This window comes from Sciurus vulgaris (assembly GCF_902686455.1).
Source record: "Sciurus vulgaris genome assembly, chromosome: 10".
In the NCBI taxonomy this organism is placed as follows: domain Eukaryota; kingdom Metazoa; phylum Chordata; class Mammalia; order Rodentia; family Sciuridae; genus Sciurus; species Sciurus vulgaris.
Window position 1 is genome coordinate 115,421,110 of NC_136470.1, and position 21,251 is coordinate 115,442,360.

A 21,251-nucleotide genomic window follows, 5' to 3' on the forward strand; every position below is an offset into this window, starting at 1 on the left:
TATTGTGCTAGCTCCTGAGCCAGGTAGGGGATTTGCTGGGGCTGGTGAGTGTGACTTCTGGATGAATAGTCTGGATCTAGCCTGCCCAAGGACAGCACCCCAGCCCACTGGAGCCAAGGCTGAAGACCGATTTCACTTCTCCCACTTGCCTTCCCTAAGCTTAAGCTTCCTCTGCCACACTGCCCCAAGTCTGTGGCTTAAAACAGCTATCTCCTTTTGCTGATGAATGAACACACACTTTATAAAATGTTTCATCTTGGGGACTGGAAAGGCTCTCTTGCCATCCTGTCTCTCTGTCTTTTTCTCTGAGGGTTAATGTTAATGACTTCTGTCTTTTTCTTTACAGGGAACTCTAATGATCCATGACAAAGAGGTCACCCTTGAATATTTACCAAGCACGGAATTTTGGTACTGCAAACGAGTAAGTACCAAGAATTGCTTTCTTTAAAAGGAAGCAGCCCACATAGCAGCTCTTCCATATCTCCAGGAATGCTGCCTGTTATCATGTATTACCAAGGACAAAACTCTGTTCCCTCTTTTCACTTCAGTTGAACTGAATGCAGGTCAGGGCAAGATCATCCATAATTTTTGTTTTTCAGCTGCTGCATGTGACTGGTGTTATGTTTGGGCTGCCCTGTAGAAACTTTCCCAAGGACATATCTGTTAATTATGAAAACCGTAACAATACCTTTATAGCCCCTATTCAGTTACACTTCCTGAGGGTGGACATAGGGAATTGGTTTTTGGAAAAGTAGATTTGAAGAAGGATGGTTCTGTGGGACTGGTACATTTTTGGGGTTTTCTGAGATTTCCAAGGGTATAGAACTTAACCATGGCATTTTATCTCCATTATGTACCATATTCCTTTAGAATGGCATATTAAATTTTTTAGGGTTATTCTTTTATTAGCAGTTCAGTTTGATTGTAGTGAACACTAAAATATAATTTTAGTTTCATTGTTACAGATTAGCTTAAAAAATAGAATGATTGTAAAAAGTTTAAAAGTTTCTGAACCATGATTCATTAAGAGTTTTACAGAACTTGGCAAAATTCAGTGAAAACTTTAGATTGACATTTTCAGTAGTCTGAATCAAATACAAACTTGGATAGCTATGATAATCATTAGCCTTAAATTATCATTTTTTAAAAAATTATTTTTTTTATTATTAAATACACAGAACATAAAATTTACCATTTTTACCACTTAAGTATATATTCCTACTCGGGTTGGGAGTTAAGGTATGAGGATTGTTTGAGCCCAGGAGTTCAAGGGCAACCTAGGTAACATAGCAAGATTCCTTCTTTAAAAAAAAGAAAAAAAGAAAAATCATTAGCATTGAGCACCTTCACAGTGTTGTGCAACTATCAACACTACCTAATTCTTAAAAAAAAAATTTTTTTTATCTCTCCTACAGGAATGGGAGGGGTGGTGGTGCTGAGGATTAAACCCAGAACCTCATACATGCTAGATCAACACTCTACCACTGATCCACACCACCAACCTCCGGTGTTTGTTTTGTTTTGTTTTTAATGTTCGTAAATAGTATTATTTATAATAGCCCAAAAGTAGAAACAGCTCAGATGTCTATCAACTGATGAATGGACAAATAAAATTGGTATATCCACAAAATAAAATGTTATTTGGCAATAAAAGAGAATGAAGTATTAATACGTGCTACAACCTTGGATAAACCTTAAAAACACTGTGCCATCCAAATATAGTGGTTCATGCTTATAATCCTAGCAACTTGGGATCCTGAAACAGGAGGATTGTAAGTTGGGGCCAACCTCAGCAACTCAGTGAGGCCCTCAGGATGTAGGGAGACTGTCTCAAAATAAAACAAACAAAAAAAGGGATGGGGATGTGACTCGGTGGTTAAGTGACCCTGGGTTCAATTCCTGGTAACAAAAACAAAACAAAGAACACTATGCCAGAAAAACTATTTCATAGTTTCATAGGGCCCAGTGGTAAGAATGGGAAGTCACTCCTGGGTTTCTTTTGGGGATGATGAAAATGTTCTATGGTGATAATTGCTTTATGCATTTACCAAAAATCATTGAATTTTATATTAAATATATGAGTTTTATAGTTTTTTTTTTTTTTTTTTTAGTATTTAAATTATATCTACTAAAGTTAGGATCCTGACTATGCTGTGTACCAGCTGAAGTACATGCTACAGTTGCTTTCATTTAGTAACAAACATCCCCCAAATTCCATCAGTTAAAAACAACAAACATTTTTTAACTCATATTACCTATGGGGGCCATGGTTCATTCACTTTGCTTCTATGCCACATAGCTTCTCAATCTAGGACCCAGGCCATTGGAATAGGCCCAATGTAGGACTGTGTTCTCCTGGCAGAGGGAAGGAGCAAGAGGTTCATTCATATAAGCAGTGAATCCCAAAGCTTCTGCCAGGTTTGGTGTAGGTCATGTTCATTCACATGCTACTGGCCAAAGCAAGACACAGTGGAGAAGGAAGTACACTTAGCCTATAAGGAGGCACTGAAGTCTTCTTGACAATGGATCAGCGTGTGTATGATTCATTTATAGGGAGGGAGCAATGAAATAACCAACTGTAATGACATTACTGAAGTTATTTAACCTCTCTAGACCTATTTATTACCTCATCTGTAAAATGGAGAGATAATAGTGCCTGTTTTGTGGGGGTTATGGGATTGTTGGAATCAGTAAGTAATAATGTGAGGTAGGTATGTGCTATTTAAGCACTAAATAGTACCTAGTATGTGGTGTTTAAGCATTATTTATCCACTGCTGCTACTATTATTGTTCTCACCTCTCTCCCATCTGGCAAACTCCTATACTACAAGGCCCTATTTGAATTGTACCCTCTTCATGGTTCCTTTTTGCTTCCTTGCTCACTTGATTATCTACTTATTTATAGTATTGGGGATTGAACCCTCGGGCACTTTACCACTGAGCTACACCCCCAGCCCTTTTTATTTTTTGAGACAGGTTCCCCCTAAGTTTCTGAAGGAGAATCTTGCTAAGTTATTGAGGTTAACCTCAAACTTGCAATCCTCCTGCCTCAGCCACCTGAGTAGGTGGAATAAGGCATGCAGCACAAGAGTGTTCCTGCCAGCAAATGCTCTGCCCTTCATAGCACTTAAAGCTCAATGGTGAAAGATCAGGGTTTTGGTGGTGGGGCATTGTAGTTGACTTTTTGTTCATAGACTCAGACAAGAAGAATTATGTTCACAGTACAAATGTCTTTCCTTCTTCTGGGCTACTAAATGTTCCCTTTCCATTAATGTCTTTTATATAACTGCTAGAGGCACTACCTGTATGTCTTCCTTTTTCCTTTCTTGCTCCTCATTATCAGTTTCACTTTCAATTCCTGCCAAAATATGAATGGGGGACTCCTTATCAGTCCAGAACCAAGTTTTGGGTACAGGCTATAAATGGACATGGTTTGGGGACAGTAGTATTCTTTAACCCATTTAGTAGTCGTGTTTATTCCTATAAAAATCTCTGTCCAGGGCAAACATCATGGGCTGCTTCAAAGTTTAGATGCTCTGTTAGACAAGCATCTCTTAAACAGTAGCTCATCAGATCTTTCCTGGCAACTTTGATAAGTGGGGCAATATCAGATTCTTTTTCAGCGGTATGCTTTATTTCTTTCATTTTTAGCAGGTGTTATTGTGTTGGATATTTATAAAGTTTTTAAAAATGTTTTTGGTCAGTTGAATTCTTTCCTTTTTCCTTACAGTGTAAAGCTAGCACTGGTGGGCATCGATTTTCATGTTCATTCTGCAAGTGCCCAAGGGAAGGTGAGCAGTAGACATGGTGGTTTTTATCTTACACACTGAACAAGACAAATATCATATTTTCTTGACTTTAAAGAATTGACATTCCTAAATACAGTTGATTTGTAATGCGTGTGTGTATGTCTGTGTGTGTGTGAACTGAGGATGAGCCCAGGACCTCAAGTATGTTAGCCAAATACTCTACCACTGAGGTAGACCCTCAGCCCTTTTTATTTTAAGACAGGGTCTTGCTGAGTTGCCCAGGCTAAACTTAAACTTGTGATCCTCTTGCCTCAGCTTTCCAAGAAGCTGAGATATAGGCATGAACTACCACATACAAATGTAAAGTGGAATTCAACTTCCAACTTCATGTGACCTGTTGAGTAAATGACATTGAATTTCAGAGTTCCGCCAGAGGGAACAGATGGGGTTGTAGACTTCTCAGTCTTTAGTGGCTAAGTGGGCAGCTGACTAGAGTTGGTAGTATTCTAATTTAGAATACATTTAAGGATTAGTTTTGAAAAAGAGTGTATATGGATTTGAATACAGTGGCACATGCCTGTAATCCAGGCTACTTGGGAAGCTGAAGCAAGTCTGAGGCTACTGTGGGCAACTTAGTGAGACCCTATCTCAAATTTTTTTTAATAAAAAGGTTAGGAATGTAGTTCAGGGGCAGAACACTTGCCTGGCATGTGTAAGGTCCTGGATTCAATCCCCCCCAGCACTACAAAACAACAACAAAAACTACATGGCATCAGTCTGTTTGACCAGATACACAAACACACACACACACTTCTTTGAAGTTCTTGAGAATCAATTGCTGTATTATTTTCTAATTTACATTTTTCATAAGCATTTCAGGATTATCAACAGAAAAACAGTAAATAACAATAAAAATATAAACATGAGAAAATAATTGGGACTGGGGGTGATATGTTTTTATTATAGAGGAATTAACCTACCAGCTTTACTGGGCAAGGTGATACACACCCAACAGCTTGGGAGACTGAGGCAGGTGGATCAAAAGTTCAGTCTGCCTAAGCAACTTGGCAACAAAACTTTGTCTTAAAATAAAAGATTAAAATGGTTTGGGATGTTTGTAGTTCAGTGGCAGAGTGGTAGAGTGTCCTTGGTACTGTGAGATACATAGATAGACTTGATTGATTAAAAAGCACTTCAATCCCCAGTACTACCAAAAACAATCAAACCTACCAGTTTCTCAGGCAATTACCCTTTTTTAAGATCAATTTTTATTGCCACATAGTATATATGAGATACAGTATGAAGAATTCAATACACGTATCTAGTATATGTGCACTTAAATTTTTTTCAGAGAACCTTTAGGTAAACAACTTTCAAGAAAATTATCAAAGGTTTCCTATACTCATAACTATTATATGCCTGTTTCTGATATTACCCCAAAGGTAAACCTCATAAAATCAGTTCAGTGCTGGGATTCAGTAGCCTTCTGAAGGACCTGTTCTGAGGTTACAGTTTACTCTGACTCCAAAGAGTTTCTTAATTAGACTTTTGACCCATAGCATATTCTGCTTACTAGTGAGAACCATAAAGCAGGTATTCTGAAAATTTGGGGGGAAAGATTCTACTTCCTTTGGATACCAAACCAACATGTGGGAAATGAAATAAACAACTGACATTTTTAGCTTGTTAGGTCACTTCAGATTGGGCAGAGTTGTGGTTTTTTTCTTAAAAACTTCCTAAGCTGTTTTTTATTCGTTTGTTTGTGGTATAGGGATTGAACCCAAGGCCTCACCATGCAGGACAAGTTCTGTACCTCTGAGTTACATCCCTTTTACATTATTTTTTAAGTTCTATTTTGAAACAGGGTCTTGCTAAGTGGCCCAAGCTGGTCTCAAACTTGTGATATTAAGCTGTTTTAACACATTAGTAGATGGTTTATGAAAACCTGTGGGCACCTTATGCATTAAGATGGTAGAGACAACTTTAACCTGGAAACAAGGTAGATATTCACTAGCTACCTGTCACTGCTATTAAATAATCTCTATATTATCCCCCATAGAATATCTTTTTTTGAGCCACGTGGCCTCTAGTAAACCCTCTAAGAATGAATTAATTACAAAAATATGCCCTAAGTAGACAAAAATTTTAAGTGAATCATTCATATTTTAAAGGATATCTGCTCATTGTAATAACTTACATATAAGTGAGCTATATGCAGGTAGGTTTATTCCTAGCTTTGCTGGAGAGGTGGAGCCTGTGATCTTTTTTTTTTTTTTTTTTTTGGTAGTGCTGGGAATTGAACTCAAGAGGCTTTATGCTTTTGAGGCAAGCACTCTACCAACTGAGCTACATCCCCAGCCTGCTGTGATCTTAATAGAATTTGAGATAGTTGTTTTAGTACTATAACACCAAAAGAAGTAAGGCTCCTAGCCAGGTGCAATGGTGCATGCCAGTAATCCCAGCAGTTCGGGAGGCTGAGGCAAGAGGATCATGAGTTCAAAGCCAGCCTCAGCAACTTAGCAAGGACCTAATAAGCAACTCAGTGAGACTGTCTCTCTAAATAAAATACAAACTATGACTGGGGATGTGGCTCAGTGGTAGAACACCCCTGGGTTCAATCCCCAGTCCAGGAAAAAAAAAAAAAAAAAAAGTAAGGTTCCTAGACATATCTTCAGGACATATACTTTAACCAAACCTCTAGCAATGGCCATGTATCTGATAATTTTGTCCCTAAATCTCTTCTTATTGGCTATAATAGTCAGACGGAGGGTGTCATGATGGATTTGTTATATTAAAGTATTGGTAAGTGATAGAAAGTTCATGAGTCTAAATATTTTAAATGCTTGGATTGTTTCTCCTATGAATTATTTCTCCTATGTCTTATTAGCATTACTGAAAGTCTTCCTAGGAACTGTTAGAGGGCTTTTGTATGAATTTCTGAGACAATATTAAAAGTATTCCAGTATTAGTATTTGGTAGCAGGTAAAAAAGAATCAAAGTAGTAGTGTTATTTGATAAAGTCTTCAAGGGAATTTCCTTCTGTTTTCTGTTCTATTGACAGAGACCAAGCAAGAATTAATAACCTACCCTCAGCCTCAGAAAACATCCATACCACCATCACTGGAAAAACAACCCAGCCAGTCCCCAAGGCCAGCTGATAAGGAACCTGAATCCAGGAAGCAAGAAGAAGGACAAGAACCACGCATGGGACATCAAAAGAGAGAAACAGAAAGATATGTGCCACATTCTCGAAGGGAAGGATTCACTTTCCGCAGAGACCGAGAGAAGGAGCCATGGTCTGGAGAGACTCGGCAAGATGGAGAAAGCAAAAGTAAGTATTTTGTCAGAGAGTGTACCAGACTGTGACAACCTCAGCTGCTTCCCGATACCTTAGGAGAACTGTGCACAACCTGGTTACAGAGGTGTTGCTTTCTGTTAACCTTACCGTACTAGGTGAAGAAATCTACATCCTTCAAAATAGCAAATTGCTGTACAAATGCAGTAAGGTGTGAGTTTAGATTTCCAAATATTGGTGAAGAAATATAGCATTTGTCTAGCATTTCTTTATAGAACCATCCTTGCTAGAACAAAGTAACATATGCTGTAAAAAAATGATCATCGAGGGCTGGGGAGATAGCTCAGCTGGTAGAGAGCTTGCTTTGCAAGCACAAAGCCCTGAGTTCGATCCCCAGTACCGCAAAAAAAAAAAAAAAAAAAAAAAAAAAAAAAAAAGATCATCGGGCTATTTGGGACTTATGATTTTCATCTTTTTCTCTCTTTCCTTGCGCCTCTCCCATCTGTGTGTGGTTCACTCAGCAATAATGCTAAAACGCATCTATCGTTCCACTCCACCTGAGGTGATAGTGGAAGTGCTGGAGCCCTACGTCCACCTCACTACTGCCAATGTCCGTATCATCAAGAACAGAACTGGCCCCATGGGCCACACCTATGGCTTTATAGACCTCGACTCCCATGCAGTGAGTTTCCCTTACACCTTGAAACGGTCTAGGGAAGGATGACTAAAAAACACTCTAAGAAGGTTTGATAAAGATGGGACTTCTGTATCCTTTTAATTTTCTTGTGCTACCTGCTATCTTAACCCCTCTTAAGAATTTTCTCCTTTGAGTTTAATGTATATTCAAGTGAGATGACTGACCTCAAAAGTTAGAACTTGGGCTGGGGTTGTGACTCAGTGGTAGAGCACTTGCCTAGCATGTGTGAGGCGCTGGGTTTGATCCTCAGCACCACAGAAAAATAAATAAAAATAAAGGTCCATCAACAACTAAAAAAAAAAAAGTTAGAACTTTGTGCTTTTCTGGTTTTCATAGTCAGTTTCTCCCTTGTGGCATGTTTATCGTTTCTAGCCTATTTGCTTGTGAAGAATATGAATTTTGATTCTTCTGAACCCTTTAAGGTTTTAGTGATTTAAAAAAAAGAAAGAAATTGTAGACTTGTTATGTCCAGTTACAAAATAGTTTTATACTTGATAACAGGATATTTTCTATTCAAAGTATGTATCAGATCTCATGCTTGAATTCTTTTTCCTATGGAAATAGTGTGAAAATAGTAATAAAAGTCTGATATTTCTCAGATTTAGTGCTCAAAAATCACAAGGGCCTTTTAAACTGGATCTGATGTGATGACTTTGCAACCTGTATTTCTAAAATTTATATCAGAAAATGATGTCTACTCTGATCACTATTCTAGTCCTTCATTGAGAGTTGCCTGGTTTGCCAATGTGCTCTTATGGTAAAATTATGACTAGAACAGAATGCTTAGTAAATTTCAGAGAAGGAAAATCCATGTTCAAGTCTCTTTCTAGGGATATAGTCTTTCCTTTCTTTGGGTTCAAGTGTGTCTTTGGTTCCCTAGGAAGCTCTTCGTGTAGTGAAGATCTTACAGAACCTTGATCCACCATTTAGCATTGATGGGAAGATGGTAGCTGTAAACTTGGCCACTGGAAAACGAAGGTATGGCAGAGGGCTGAAGATACCTTCTACTGCCCCCTCTTCTGTTTCTGGGAAGAAACTCCTCTTCCTGGCTGGAGAAAAGTAAGGCATGGTGCCTTCCTAGTGTGGGTTGCTTCAGATATGTGCTTATACGTTTTCTTTTTCTGAAGCCTGCCTTGTTCTGGCTGTAAAATCATATTCATTCTTAAATAGTATTTCTAGGTACTTGAGGCTTTTTGCTTTTGACTACCTGGTATCTTTGGGTCCCGAATGATGGTACAATCTTGGATGTGCAGAAAAAAAGTCTTCATATATCTTTGTTGTTTGGAATCCTAAGTAAAAACTGTCCTGATACCCCACTCTCCTGACCTTGATCATATCCGCATAGAATTAGGAAATCTAATTCCTCTTTATTCCTTCGCTCATCTTGACAGAGGAGTGGTAGCTGGGAAATGGCCATATCAAGAGACAGGCTTACAGAGATGGGACAGATCTTGTTCTTTCATCCTCTACTCAGTCACTGTTCTGTTTTAGCCAGTAGCTTTACAGGTATCCCACTGCTCTTCCCCTCAAGACTGTCTGGGTTAGTTCCTTTCCCTTCAAAAAAGGGAAGAAGAGTTTCTTACTAAATCTGCAGGATTAGGCACTTCTCAGGTGCCTTTTGATAACAGCCTTTGACATGTTATGTTATTTGTTGCAGAAATGACTCTGGGGACCATTCTGACCACATGCATTACTATCAGGTAGGCTTTAATATGGGGGAGTGCTCTTTTAAAATCTTCAGGTGATGAGCCAGGCACAGTGACGCATACCGGTGATCCCAGTGACTCAGGAGACTAAGGAGAAAGGAGGATCTCAACTGTGAAATACCAACCCTTGCAACTTAGCAAGACCCTGTCTCAGAAAAATAAAAAGAACTGCAGTTATAACTCAGTGGTAGAGCACCCTTGAGTTCAATCCTCAGTACTACAAAAAAACCCAAAAAAAGAAAAACAAAAAATACTCGGGTGGTTGAAAGGATGATTTCATGCAGTGGGTGACTGTTAAGGTGTGTGGTTCTTGGATAGTTCCATAATTTTAACTTGCCTTTCTGTGATAGGGTAAAAAATATTTCCGAGATAGGAGGGGAGGTGGCAGAAATTCAGACTGGTCTTCAGATACAAATCGACAAGGACAGCAGTGTAAGTAGCCTTTATTTTATTTATTTTATTCTTTTTTGCTCAACTTGCTACTCATTACTTAAAATCTATGTGGTCACAAAGTTAGCAAGAAAGGCTAGTGATTGGGGGAACTCATCCGGTGAGAGTACTATCTAAAGATTCTATACCTGTTTGGATTGACCACCCTAATTTTAGGTTATTCCTTAGTAGGGGCTTCATTGGACATTGACTAACTTTGGCTCTGATTTTATTCCTTGTAGCATCATCTGACTGTTACATATATGATTCTGCTACTGGCTACTATTACGACCCCTTGGCAGGAACTTATTATGACCCCAACACCCAGGTGAGTTTTTGGCTTTGTTTATTCTGCCAGCAGTCCTTTTATGAAAAACACCCATAATTTGTCATTTTGAGGAATTTATATTCTGGATTCTCTGGATGCTTATTGCATGAAAAGTGGAAAGGTTTAAATCTATGGAAACTGAAATCTTACCTAAATGGAAAAATCAGTGCCTTGTGGCATTACAGGTAAGATCAGTGCTGCTCTTGGAAAAAGTGGATGATGGGGTGGTATGTATGTATCTTGACCTCTGGAAGGACTGATATAGGCTGTTAGGTTTGTGAGTAAGAGAGATTATCTTCCATCGAGGGGAACTAGGCTCCTTAGACCTGAAATTGCAGGAAAGTAAACTATTCCTTAGATTTACCTCTTTCCCACCATATTGCAGCAAGAAGTCTATGTGCCCCAGGACCCTGGGTCACCTGAAGAAGAAGAGATCAAAGAAAAGAAACCCACCAGTCAAGGGAAGTCAAGTAGCAAAAAGGAAATGCCTAAAAAAGATAGCAAGGAGAAAAAAGACAGAGGAGTAACAAGGGTAAGAGGACTTGTGTATCTGCTTTTACCACATGATTACAGATTTAAATATAAGATTTATGGACAGTGATCCAGGTTTGAGGTATAAAGTTCCTTAAAAATTAAGCTGAGCACAGTGGCATTCACATATAATCCTAGCAACTCTGAAGACCCAGGCAGGAGGATCACAAGTTTGAGGATGGCCTGGGCAACTTAGTGAGACCACCCTGTCTCAGGGGGGGAAAAAAAATTAAAAAGGGCCGTGAATGTAGCTTAGTGGTATAGTGCTTACCTAGCATGTGCAGGGCCCTGAGTTCAATCCCCAGTACGGAAAGAAAAACAGAAAGAATGAACTCTGGTGTAGGCAATGCCTTCTTCTCACATGTCTTATAGCCCCACAGTACTACTCTCTCCTTTTTACAAATGGAAAAATTGGATGGTAGAACAAAATGATTCAGTTCAAATCCCCATGCCTCAGCTAAACAAATGTTTACCTTTCTGCCTGCCTTTTTTAGTGCTTGACTCAGTATACACATTTTTCTCTAGGTATAATTGTAGCAGGATATACCGTTCTGTGTTTTTTTTTTCTTTATTAACTTTGGGTTTTATCATAAGTATTTTTCATGTTTATATCATGAAAATAATCCTTTATTTTCAATGTTTCTATACTTAAAATTCACAATAAACTATTCCTTCATTTTCTTGAGAAGTCCTTCATTATCTCTTTCTAATCTTAAACTATTATAATATGCAGCATTTATCATTTTATTTTTCCTTTTTTAAAAAATATTTTTACTTGTAGATCAACATAATACCTTTATTTTATTATTTAGTTTTATGTGGTGCTGGGGATGAAACCCAGTACCTCACATGTGCTAGGAAAGCATCTACCACTGAGCTATAACCCCAGCCCCTATTTTTCCTTTTGAATTACTTCTTTAGAATAAATTTTCAGAATCAAAGATGATAATGCATTTTCACATGCAATATAAAGTCATATTATTTTCTGAAACATTATATTGATTTATCCTCATACCAGTTACATATTAGTGAAAATAGATTAATTTTCTTGTGGTATAATTCATAACACCTTTTTCTTTTCCTTCTAATACTGCTAGTCATTTAGTGAAACAGAGAAAGAGAAGAAAGTATGTATGTATGTTTGTTTATCTAAGAATTTAAACTTCATAGCTTAATGTTTGGATTCTTCTTTTGCCATTAATCTTTCTAATTGTATTCTCAGTCATTTGTAAAATGAGAATATTTATGCCTATCTAGAAAGGTTGTAGTAAAAGGTGAAAAAGATAATAAATATACATGTAGTAGTCATATAATATATGTAAATGTTATATTTTTTAACATATTTATTTTTGTAGTTGTAGATGCACACATTCTACCACTGAACCATACCCCCACCTTTAAATGTTTTATTTGTAAAGGCTCTATATTTCAAAATCACTATAGCAACATTACAGAGGTTTGGAGGTTCAGAAAATATGCCCAATTTCAACAGGTTTGACTCTTAACCCTTTTTTTCTTTTTGAGTGAGTATCATATAAGACTTCAGAGAATGGGAATGTAGCTCAATAGTAAAGCTAGCTTACCTTGCATGCTCCAGGCCCTGGGTTCAATCCCCAGTCCTGAGAGGTGCAAAAATTACCTCAAGGTTTGGTCAGTTTCAGGAAAATGCCAGCGAGGGAAAGGCCCCTCCAGAGGACGTCTTTAAGAAGCCCCTGCCTCCCACTGTGAAGAAGGAAGAAAGCCCTCCTCCAGTAAGGCTAATGTGGATGCCCTAGGGGTAGGGCTGGGTCTGGTTCTTCGTGGGAAAGGAAACAAAGGCTGATGCTTCACTCTGGGGTTGGTCCTGCCACTCTCTGTGTCTCAGAAATAAGGATTACCCTTGAGGTATGAGGTAAAATTTCTAGTCTGTTAATAAGGGTGTCTGTCTTCTTTCTTTCTACTCTGCACCGTTTTTACCTAATCAGATGTCTGTCCTTTTTAGTTAAAATCTTGTTCTTGTTAGTTCTTTTCTAAATCCCCAAGGAAACCCATTTTCCTGGTATCTATGTTTTATTCTTTTTGGTGTCACTTATTAAGGATCTTAGATGTGGAGTACACTTGTGGTCATTTTCATAGTTGGCCTGACTGGCTAAGATGCTAATATATTGGTACCCATTTTTAAATACCTTGAGGTGAGTGGTAGTCTCAATCTAATCACTAATGATTCCAATTGAGTATAAATATATATCAGTAGTGGCCATGTTTTGTTTTTTTTTTTTTTTTTCCAATTGATGATAGGCCAGTGACCACGCATCATTATTAAGCAGTTCCTATAAGGTACTCTTTGCCTACTCCACATTATTAATTCAGCTCATTATGGCATCTCTCCTAACCATGTCTTTACCTTACTCAGGAGCCAGATCCATCTAGCTGAGTGCTTATGACTAAAGTTGTTTCTAGTCCACCTCCTAAATCTCCTTCACTAGAGCCTTGGTGAAATTCATCTTTCCTTTTTCCATGGGTTACAGTGACTTGGAGATGTTCATCACTTCCTCTTTGTAATTTTTAAATTCTTCTGCTATTTTCTATGCCACTTCCCTTCTGTCTCCCTCAGTGATCAAGGAACAAGGAAGGTCAAGCTCTAGGCATGTTGCTGCCACCTGGGAAGTGAACAGCACAGTCATTGGGCCTAGTTTGAACCCAGTTCAAACTTTACTTTAACTAAAAGAGAAAAAAAGACAGGAAATACCCATATTGAAACATCCAAAAAATAGGCCCCCAAAATGTAGCTTGAGTTTGGTGTTGATCCCTGGCCACCTTCTTTCAGCCGAAGGTGGTAAACCCACTGATTGGCCTCCTGGGTGAATATGGAGGAGACAGTGACTATGAAGAAGAAGAGGAGGAGGAACAGACCCCTCCTCTACAGCCCCGCCCAACACAGCCCCAGTCACGGGAACTGATGACTAAGAAGGAGAATGAAGAAGACAAACTTACTGACTGGAATAAACTGGCTTGTCTGCTGTGCAGAAGACAGTTTCCCAATAAAGAAGTTCTAATCAAACACCAGCAGCTGTCAGATCTGCACAAGGTATTCAAGGAAGGAGCCATGACCTTTCAAGTTTTTGATTCTTTGCATTGATGGGTATTACAGAGAAGCTTATACTGTCCTTCCTTAGCCTGTGATATCCCCAGTTTCTATTATTCAGTCAGTTCAGTTCAAGAATTAATTATCTTCTACATTTTGTTCATGTGAATTAATGCATAGTTCACATCTGTGCACAGTTGACCTCAGATAAGACCCTTCTCTTTGACACTTACCTGGTTCTATCCAGCTGTGATGGTGTGCAGTTTTCCCCATAAGTGAGTCAGATTCTGCCATCTCTTCATGTAGTGACTATTATTATAAGCCACAACAAAAAGAGCTATGTGGGGGTATTAAACTGACATACATTGGTCCTTTCCTGCAGTCTTCCCATTTGCTTGTACTTACTAAGGAGCTAGCCAAATTATAAACAAACCCCTGGATAAACACATGTTCTCAGAATAATTTCTTTTATACTCCTTTTCTAGCAAACATTGAAAGAAAAGATGTGAGGGGAATAGATTTAGGTTTTTTCTCAACTTAAAACCCAGAATCATACATAATTAAAAGCTGAAAAGTTCTTCTTTTGGTATAAGTATGCCAAACACTTTTCCCAACCTGTGCCCCCCAACCCCCAAGGCTATGCAAAACTCCTAGGACTCTGAGAAGCTCCTAAAAATCTCTGGAACACACTATCTCCCACGTACCTTTGATCTTCTGGAATTCTGAGTTGTCTCATTGACACATTTGAATTTCAGTTCTCTGCTAAAAATGCCAATGAATGGGAAAAGAGATGAAAAGTAGTGGTCAGGACAGAGGATGAGTCCACAAATTAAACCAGCCCTAGGACAGTGGACTGTATTACTTTTCCTTTTCTTGAGGTCATCCAGTATAAAGAACCACCTGTTCATTCAAGAGCTGTTTTGGACTCCCTACAATTCATATATATGCCCGCATTCTTGTATAATGGCACTATGCTTGAGAAGTATGTTTGTTCCTTCAGGACCCTGGTGCTCCTTTTCATGCTTCTCTGGGGCCTTGAAAGAGTGACTTGTGTCTAGGGATACTGGATGATAGAGGTGTTAGGCAGTGTGTGGGCATGTAGTTTTCTTCACTGGTGCACTTGGATCTCCTCTCCCATTAATTTTCACATTAGTTGGAGAAGAAAACCAAATTTGTCTTCCATATCTTGGAGAAAGGTACAATGACATTCCCTTATGTGTCACTCCATTTAACCAATCTGTGCAACAATCCTGCATTAGAATCTGGGTTCCCCATTGATGAGACCACCATAAGACCAGGTAGGGCTTGTTGCTTGCATGGTACAGCGATCATTTAGAAGAATCCGCAAATGAGAAGAGGTACAATTCTAAAACAGATATTAAGAAAGGCCTAGAGTCATTTCTCAGACCATTTTCCCCTAGACCTATATTCTTAGATTCCCTTCTTTTCTCAGCAAAACCTGGAAATTCACCGGAAGATAAAACAGTCTGAGCAGGAGCTAGCCTACCTGGAGAGGAGAGAACGGGAGGTAAACTTTGGTGACATGTTACCTTAACCCCAGTTGTTTTTTGTTCTCTGGTATAGACTTTATAAGCTATACTGATCCCCCCTTACAAGAAGACAGAAAACAAGGAGGCCCCAAAACATGTTGTATATGTTCATTAAAATTCATTAAATCCTAAATTAAAATGGATTCATTTTGTTGTTTATAAATTATATATATATATATATATATATATATGAATAAAGTTGTGTGTGTTTTTTTTTTTTGAAAGATGGTGTTAGATTCTCACATAGGTCAATAAATAGCATTCTTTCTTGCCCAAATTTTAAATCAATTGGGAAACTAAAGGAATATTAGCACCATTGAAATAGAATTTTTTATTGTTAAAGGCTAAGTTGCAGTACGTAGTTTAGTATGAGAGCCACTTAGACTTGCTATCTAGACCACACAATTAAGTAGTGTCATGACCTCAGGCATAAGTTCCACCAGCTCAGGGCAGATCATATGTGGTGGTTAAGAATCCTTCTCTGGAGAGACCTCTGGGAGATTATCTCCTTCTTGGAAGGGAAAAAGACAGCTGAGCCAAGCATGCCAGTTAATTCTTTTCAAATTTGCCAGCCAAAGAAGTCACTGTATTCTCTATAAGAATGTGAAGGAGTGAGAGATTACGGGAGTTCACATTAAAAGAAGTGTTAGAGCTGGGTGTGGTGGCATATATCTGTAGTACTAGCATTTGGGAGACTAAGGCAGAACGATGACTTGAGTCCAGCCTGAGCAGCATAGCAAGTCCCCTTTCAAAGAAAGAAAAAGGAAAAAAAAAAATGTTATCAGGTTCTCCACTTCCCAGCCTCCTTAAGTGGAAATCTCAGGTCTGCTTTTCTGCTCAACTACAGGGACGGTTTAAAGAGAAGGGAAACGATCGCAGGGAAAAGCTCCAGTCTTTTGACTCTCCAGAAAGGAAACGGATTAAATACTCTAGAGAAACAGACAGGTAAGACAAACTCTTGACTCAGCTATGGCCTCAAGACCTAATTGTAAAACCATCTGCTTCTCTTAAGTGTACCACTGCTATCTCTCTCAAGGAAGTGAGGCTATTAAAAACAAGTTTTGTCTGATTTCCCTGAGCCTGAGATCCACCCTGGCCTTTTGACTACATGTGTTTACACCAGAAATATGTGTTTATGTGAAAGGTTGGCTGGCTTCTTCAACTGCTCAAAGCCAGGGCTGGAGTGGCTACAGTCAGGCACCTGTAATCTCAGCAACTTAATGAGACCCTTTCTCAAAATTTAAAAATACAGATAGTTCCTAAGTTATAAGCCCAAAGTTACATGGAATCTGTTGATAATCCATTGTATACAGGTACTATGTAAGTACAGGTATACTCAAGTGGACAACACATGTAACGTCTGACAGTGTGAACACATAATAGAGAAGGTTTAGAGATGGTATGTCAAGGAGAGCATTTCACTTAGCGGGAATGACATATAGCAGGGATGGAAAAGTTCATGCTGCATTTGAGGAGTTACAAGGAGTTTGATGAGGCTAACCATTGGTAGCATGTTATTGACTGACAGGAAATAAAGCAGATGCAACAGATAAAAGCCAGTTCATGAAGTTTGTACTCCCTAAACACCACACACGTTAAGGTTTGTTTCCATAAAGACAGTGGGAAAGCAAGGCATGGTGGTATACACTTTAATCCCAGTGACTAGGGAGGCTAAGGCAGAAGGGTCAAAATAAAAGGGACTGAGAATGTAGTTCACTGGTAGAGTGTCCTGGGTTTAATTACTGCCAAAAAAAAAAAAAGTATTGGGACATCTTGGAATGATTTTAAGTACTGTGTTCATTTACCTTTGCATTTTAGAGAGATCGTTGAGTGAGTGGAAGATGAATTCATAGAAAAACTAATGCTGAGAGCAGGCAGTGAGTATGGCAAGGAAAATGAGTTAGAGGTATCAAATCCATCAGTGTTTGTGATCAGTAGATTATCTGGGGAGTGGGAAAAGTTACTGATGATGCTCAAGTTTCCATCGTGTGTTTACCGGGAGAAGGGGCAGTTACGACCTTGAAAGGGAGAAAAGGGTGACAAGAGGATGCATGAGCAGAGAGGAGTAGTCATTTTTAACGAGAGACTTGAGCAGGTCTCTTTGTTGGTAAGCTAAAAAATCAGCAGCTGGAGATTGTTACTATCTATTTCCTTACTATAGTAAGGAAAGGAAATGATTGACAGAGCAAACCCCAGAGGCGGCAGACAGGGTCTGAGGTCTTGATAGTTCAGCTTAATTTGAGCACAGTCCGCAATAAGAGAGACCAATGTGTGTGTGTGTGTGTGTGTGTGTGTGTGTGTGACTGAAGGTTGAACCCAGGGACACTTAACCACTGAGTCACATCCCCAACCCTTTTTAATTTTTGAGATAGGGTATCATTAAGTTGCTTAGGGCCTCACTAAATTACTGAGTCTCTCTTTGAATTCACGATCCTCCTGCTTCAGCCCTCTGAATCACTGGGATTACAGATATGCGCCACTGTGTCCAGCTTATATTTTTGTATTATGACCCAATAATCGAGAGAGAGAGAAAGAACTGAATAAGAAGCCTTCATGTAAAATACTTCCTATTATGTGTAGTGAACTCTGATATTTCTTTTTTTGTTGTTGTTGGGGGGGATTGAACTCAGGGGCACTCAACCACTGAGCCACATTTTGTGTTTTATTTAGAGGCAGGGTCTCACTGAGTTGCTTAGCACCTCGCTTTTGCTGAGGCTGACTTTGAACTCACAATCCTCCTGCCTCAGCCTCCCTAGCCACCTATTCTTTAATTTTTTAATTTTTTTATTTTAATTTAAATTTTTTTTTGGCGGTGCTGGGGATCAAACCCAGGGTCTTATACTTGTGAGGCAAGCACTCTACCAACTAAGCTATATCCCCAACCCTTTAATTCATTGTTTACCACCAAAATGACTTTTGTAAACAGAAATCTGTTCTTTTAAAACTTGCCCTTTTGTGAACATTGCCTAGTAAGAGACCTGAGTTCCATTCCTGACGGATGAGGTGCAGAGGCCTAAATTAACTTAATTTCCAAGCCTTTTTACAGTCTGGGCCTCAGGTTCCTACCAGTTTTCTGGACAAATTGTGTTCTAGCCTCAGGTTTCTACTAGTCTTCTCCTGGACAAATTGTGTTCTTCCACTTTTCCTTGCTTGTGTCTTCTTTTACTCTCATATTTTTTCTAGATCATTAATCATTTGTCAAGACCCAATTCAGAATGTACAACCCTTCAGAGATTGTGCCCCATTTTGTTTCTCTAACAGATATCCACATCCATTGTCAAACCCTTCAGTATTCTGTAAGCATTTGTTGTCATAATTCTCACATCTTTTTCCATGAACAGGGCCAAATCATGGTCATCTCTGAATCCCCAGGCACCCAAAGGTGTTGTTTCATACATTTTATAAAAGACAGATCTGAACCAAAAGAACAGAGGATTTTGTTAGACTCACTAGCAAGTCAGCTTGAAATGATTGTGTATGTCTGCTTCTCTTAACAGTGATCGTAAACCTGCTGATAAAGAAGACCTTGACACTAGCAGCAAAGGAGGCTGTGTCCAGCAGGCCACTGGCTGGAGGAAAGGGGCAGGTTTGGGATATGGCCATCCTGGATTGGGTTCGTCAGAGGAGGTAAAATGGTTTTTATCTTGTTGGAGACTACTTTAGCCTAAAATCATAACTTTCTCTTACTTTCTGGCCCAGCGAGGTATCCTTTCAGCTAGGATTTTTCTACTGCTGACCTAAGATATGAGAGCTCAGGAACCCAGTTTTGATCACTGGGTTATAGCTTGGCATGCCGGGTCCTTGATGGTTTGATTGCAGTGGGAAGGGGAGGGAAAAGTTGGAATGAAGTTTGTACTCTTACAGCGAGCATGTGGTAGCGCAGTATGGGAACCTGATCGTTTGAAATTGAGGGTCATTTGGTACAAAGAACCAGGGAATCAGCAATAAAAAGTACAAGGTGCTGGGCATGGTGGCACATGCCTGTAATTCCAGCAACTTAGAAGACTGAGGCAGGAGGATTGCAAGTTCAAAGTCAGCTTCAGCAATTTAGCGAGATTTTGTCTCAAAATTAAAAAATAAAAAAGGCTGGGGATGTGACTTAGTGGTTAAGCACCCCTGGGCTCAGTCCCTGGTACAAAACAAAACAAAAACAGAGGCGGCTTCTAGAGGGATTGTAAGTAGTCTTTGATGACTAAAATTTGAGGAGCATAAAGTCAGTCCTGGTTTCCAGAAAGGACTTTGCTTCTCATATCTCAGTGACAGCCTCGAGAAAAGAATAAGAGGAAACATTGTCCATTATTTATTGACTTGGTTCCTCTCTGAAAATGCCAACCATAGAAGATTGACTTATCTCTTTCCTACAGAGCTTCTCATGTCTCTGATATTGAAGCCTGTACCAGCAGCCATGTTATCACCATCCTTATTTGTTTTATAATGAAATTTTCTTTTAAAAGTCCCCTATAACCTTCTCCTTTCTGAAATGCTTGTGGTCAGAGATCAACCCTGAGACTGATTAATTCATAGACCCCCACCTTACTGTCTTGTTTTGCAGACCGAAGGCCGGATGAGGGGATCTGGAGTTGGCACTCCAGGAAGAACCAGCAAGAGACAGTCCAATGAGACTTACCGAGATGCTGTTCGAAGAGTCATGTTTGCTCGGTATAAAGAACTTGATTAAGAATGGAGACAAGTCCCAGAGGACACACCTCCTTTTTTGTCTGTCTGTCTCTCCTTTTGTTTTGTTACTGTTCTTGCTGCTAGAACTTTTTTAAATAAACTTTTTTTCAATGTGATTACTTTTTGTTAAAATTTTCTCCCAAAGATAGGTAGAGGGTGAACCTAATGGTAGGAGAAAGAGAATGCCCATCTGAAGTGTGGGCCCATCTGAAGTGATGTTGAAATGGTGACTAGGGCTGCAGTGATCCCTGGAATGCTGCATGCTATCATTGTGAGTGGGCAGGTGGTTGTGACCTTCAAACGGCTTGTGTAAATACTGTCAGATTTCTAGACTTTTGTTTTGTTTTGTTTTTAATCTAATCAGTGAAATAGCGTTTCATTATTTGTTTTTTTTTGTTTGTTTGTTTTGTTTTTGTTTTTTTTAACTGCTGAGGCAGAACATATTTCCATATGTTGGCTTACAACTCATTAGAGGTTTTTTTGTTTGTTTGTTTTTTTTGTTTGTTTTTTTTTTTTTTTTTTTGGTACCAAGGATTGAACTCAGTGGTACTCAACCACTGAGCTATATCCCCAGTCCTATTTATTTGTATTATATTTAGAGACAGGGTCTCACTGAGTTGCTTCTAGCACGTTGCTTTTTTGCTGAGGTTAGCTTTGAATTTGTGATCCTCCTGCCTCAGCCTCCTGAGCTGCTGGGTTTACGGCATGCACCACGGCACCCAGCTCATTAGAGCTTTGAAACAAAGCTCTGAGTTCCATCCCCAGCATTTAAAAACATAAAAGTTCTCTTCTGCCAAACACAGTGGTACATGCCTATAATCCCAGGGACTTGAGAGGCTGAGGCAGGAGGATTACAAGCTTAAGGCCGGCCTGAACAACTTAGCGATATCTGCAGCAACTTAGCAAGAACCTGTCTCAAAATGAAAAAAAAAAAAGGACTGGGGTGTAGCTCAGTGGTAAAGCACCTCTAGATTCAATCCTCAGTACCAAAAAAAGTCCTCTTCTGACGTCTCCATGGTTATGGGGAAAAGGACAGGCAATATGAGAGCTCATTTTCTGAGTACCTGCTGGGTACTCGGTGCTTAACACTGATAACAAAATGTTGGCCTAATAAGTACCACCATTCCTTTCAAGCCACTGCCCTAACTCTCCTCTGTAGAGCTAAAACTCTTCAAAGAGTTATCTGTTCTCTTCTAGATCCTTTTCAAGTTTCCCATCATAGCAT

General features: G+C 39.2%; 1 protein-coding gene across 4 annotated transcripts in view; it reads left to right on the plus strand.

The window, feature by feature from the left end:
* Positions 1 to 20,142, plus strand: part of RBM6 (RNA binding motif protein 6) — a 99,219-nt gene extending 79,077 nt beyond the window's left edge. For 3 of the 4 annotated variants that reach the window (XM_079155466.1, XM_079155465.1, XM_079155468.1), the window contains 15 exons: positions 347 to 421; positions 3,731 to 3,791; positions 6,811 to 7,080; positions 7,566 to 7,726; positions 8,622 to 8,800; positions 9,399 to 9,441; positions 9,798 to 9,879; positions 10,119 to 10,204; positions 10,590 to 10,736; positions 12,391 to 12,486; positions 13,542 to 13,802; positions 15,253 to 15,327; positions 16,197 to 16,294; positions 18,847 to 18,976; positions 19,902 to 20,142. In XM_079155466.1, the coding sequence (XP_079011592.1) occupies positions 347 to 421; positions 3,731 to 3,791; positions 6,811 to 7,080; positions 7,566 to 7,726; positions 8,622 to 8,800; positions 9,399 to 9,441; positions 9,798 to 9,879; positions 10,119 to 10,204; positions 10,590 to 10,736; positions 12,391 to 12,486; positions 13,542 to 13,802; positions 15,253 to 15,327; positions 16,197 to 16,294; positions 18,847 to 18,976; positions 19,902 to 20,027 (1,890 nt within the window). In that variant the 3' untranslated portion in view covers positions 20,028 to 20,142. The remainder of the gene's footprint in view (positions 1 to 346; positions 422 to 3,730; positions 3,792 to 6,810; positions 7,081 to 7,565; positions 7,727 to 8,621; positions 8,801 to 9,398; positions 9,442 to 9,797; positions 9,880 to 10,118; positions 10,205 to 10,589; positions 10,737 to 12,390; positions 12,487 to 13,541; positions 13,803 to 15,252; positions 15,328 to 16,196; positions 16,295 to 18,846; positions 18,977 to 19,901) is intronic. The other variant, XM_079155467.1, reaches the window with a different exon arrangement.
* The last annotated feature ends 1,109 nt before the right edge of the window (positions 20,143 to 21,251 follow it).